The following is a 2,524-nucleotide window of genomic DNA, read 5'->3' as shown; positions in this document are numbered from 1 at the left end:
AGAGCGGCCAGAATTTGGGTGTTTCTTTTTTGGGGGGGGGGGGGGGGTCAAAGGTCACCTTGTGGGGGATGGTTGAGGGGCACCGGACCCCACCCAGCACTCCCGCCCCTCCCCTCCCCTCCCCAGGGCACCTAGGGGTGGACACGACACATCACACGTGTCCGTGGCGTGTTTTCCTCAACCCGCGGGCGCCAGCGCAGGGGCCGGGGCCGCTTGGCCCTGCCGGACTTCCGGGACCTGTGGAGCAGGATCAAGGAGTGGGAGGTGAGGGGCCGGGAGCGGGGCGCGAGTTCGAGTCCTGCCCCCGCCAGCGCCCAGCACGAGGCCTCTGTAGCAGTCGCGCGAGGCCGCGTGCACGAGGACCGGGCAAGCTGCGGCTCACCTGTGGGTGGGGGGAGCACATGGAGGCCTTCCATGATAGCAGACGGGGTCCCCGGCCCAGGAGACACTGGGCGCTAATGGTCACAGCTGGGGCAGGGGCAGGACACCTGGGTCCTTTGCCCAGTGCAGGGAGACTGGGAGCTAATGGTTAAAGGTGGGAGCAGGGTGGGGGGAAACTTTCCCTGCCCCCGAGACAGGCGGGGGGTACATGGCAGGGGGCAAGAGGTGGTCCCGGCCGGGGGGGGGTCTGAGCCATGAGCCCCCCCATTGCAGGCCGTGTTCACCCGCTTTGACGAGGACGGCTCGGGCACCATGAACATGCACGAGATGCGGCTGGCGCTGGAGGCGGCGGGTGAGGGCGGCGCGGCCGCGACGGGGTGGGGGGGATTATGCCTGGAGCACGTGCTGTCGTGGCCGGGGGGTGGGGGGGTCTAACTGCTCCCCCACCCAGGTTTCCACCTGAACCGGGAGCTGAATGAGGCCGTCACGGGCAAGTACCGGGACCGGGGGCTGCAGCTGGACTTCGACGGCTTCGTCTCCTGCCTGGTGCAGCTGGAGGCCATCTTTCGTAAGAGCCTGGGGGGGTGAGAGCAAAGGTGTGCGTCGTGCACACGCGTGTGCGAGGGGCTGCAAACTCAGCCCCGTGCACACACGTGTGCTGCCCGTGCACTCACCCCCGCCCCCTCTGCGCAGGGCTGTGCAAGGAGCGGGACCGCAACGGCGACGGGGTGGTGACCATGACCCAGCAGGAGGTAAGAGGGGCCCGAAACCGCCCGGGGTCTGCCCAGCGGAGACCCCCGCGGCCGTGCTGAAGCCCCCTCCCCTCTGGTCTTGCAGTGGCTGGCGCTGGTGGCCCTCACCTGACACGGGGTCGAGAAAGGAGTCGCGTCCCACCCAGGTGAGGAGACCCCTTTGCTCTCGCCCCGCTGGGAATCATCCGGCAAGGAAGTCCTGGGGTCCCCCCACCCCGCGCCCAGCTCCTCCGTTCACCCCCGGGCAGGCGGGAGCGCGCCACGCGGGGGGTGTCGCAGCCGGGTTCTTTGCTGCAGCCTCCTCAGGCCGCGGGGCCGGCAGGGACCCCCAAAGGGCACGTCTAGTCCGATCCCGGCCCGGGGCAGGATCAGCCCCGTCCAAAGCAGCCCGGACAAGCCCAGCATCCAACCCCGCCCCGGGAGACGACCGTCCACCTTGCTGCAGGGGGGCTGCGAGTGCCAATCTCATTTGCCTAGTGCATGTCCTGCACCAAATCCTGCGGGCCACCAGCGGGGATTCTCCTGGAGCAGGAGGGTGCATGGAGAATCCCCGCTAATTAAAAGGTTGTTAATAGGTGCTCCAGAGAGCCCAGGCCAGGCTGTGCCCCTGTTATGGAGGAAGGCAAGACCTCCCAGTCTGGACCAGTCTGAGTGGGGTGGGGAAATATCTTCCTGGCCCCAGTGCAGCATTGAGCTGAGCCTGAGCGCGGGGGCGAGACCCTCCAGCCAGGACCCTGCGGGGTTGGTGCCAGGAGGAGCATTGGCACAGCCCGGTCCCATCCCCAGCGCCTCAGGGGTGGGGAAGCTTAACAGCCCCCTGAGACATGGAGCAGGGCGCTGGATAAAGCCAGGAGACACCGGGATGCCCGTGGGGTCTGGAGACCGCTGCGACGGGGTCTCTCTCCCCGTACGGTGCTTTGTTCCACGCCGGCTTCAGACTCCCTCCGGCTTCCCTCTGGGGCTCGGCAGCCCCGTGCGGAGGAGAGAGGAGCCCGAAAGCCCTGGCCCCGTATCGCTTGTCTGACACGCCCGTCCCACGCGTGTCACACTTCAGAAGCATGACAATTCAGGTGGGAAGAGACATGGGGAGGTCACATCTAGTGCAACCCCCTGCTCCAAGCAGGACCAGCCCCAGCTCCATCATCCCAGCCAAGCCTTGGTCCAGTTGGGTCTTAAACACCTCCAAGGATGGAGGTTGCACCACCGCTCGGGGGAGCCTGCTCCCGTGCTGCACCTCCCTCCTCGTGAGAAAGTGCTTCCGCTGATGACACCAAAATTTGGGGGGAGGTGAGCACGCTAGCAGGGAGAGAGAGATTGCAGAAGGATCTGGATAGGTTACAGGGGTGGGCAGACAGGAACAGGATGCGTTTCAATACGGACAAGTGCAGGGT

The 2,524-nt window shown here is 66.6% G+C and overlaps 1 protein-coding gene across 1 annotated transcript in view; it reads left to right on the top strand.

The window, feature by feature from the left end:
- The window catches only part of LOC102369777 (calpain-12-like), a 10,520-nt gene that overhangs the window by 4,072 nt on the left and 3,924 nt on the right, over positions 1–2,524 (top strand). Inside the window, exons 13-17 of the mRNA XM_025193388.1 lie at positions 136–264; positions 655–733; positions 833–949; positions 1,075–1,133; positions 1,219–1,279. Of these exons, the coding sequence (XP_025049173.1) occupies positions 136–264; positions 655–733; positions 833–949; positions 1,075–1,133; positions 1,219–1,245 (411 nt within the window). The 3' untranslated portion in view covers positions 1,246–1,279. The remainder of the gene's footprint in view (positions 1–135; positions 265–654; positions 734–832; positions 950–1,074; positions 1,134–1,218; positions 1,280–2,524) is intronic.

The sequence above is a fragment of the Alligator sinensis genome, unplaced genomic scaffold, assembly GCF_000455745.1.
Source record: "Alligator sinensis unplaced genomic scaffold, ASM45574v1 scaffold107_1, whole genome shotgun sequence".
NCBI classification, from domain to species: Eukaryota; Metazoa; Chordata; order Crocodylia; family Alligatoridae; genus Alligator; species Alligator sinensis.
The sequence above is the reverse complement of the archived record's forward strand: the minus strand, read 5'-3'. Positions and strand labels throughout refer to the sequence as shown.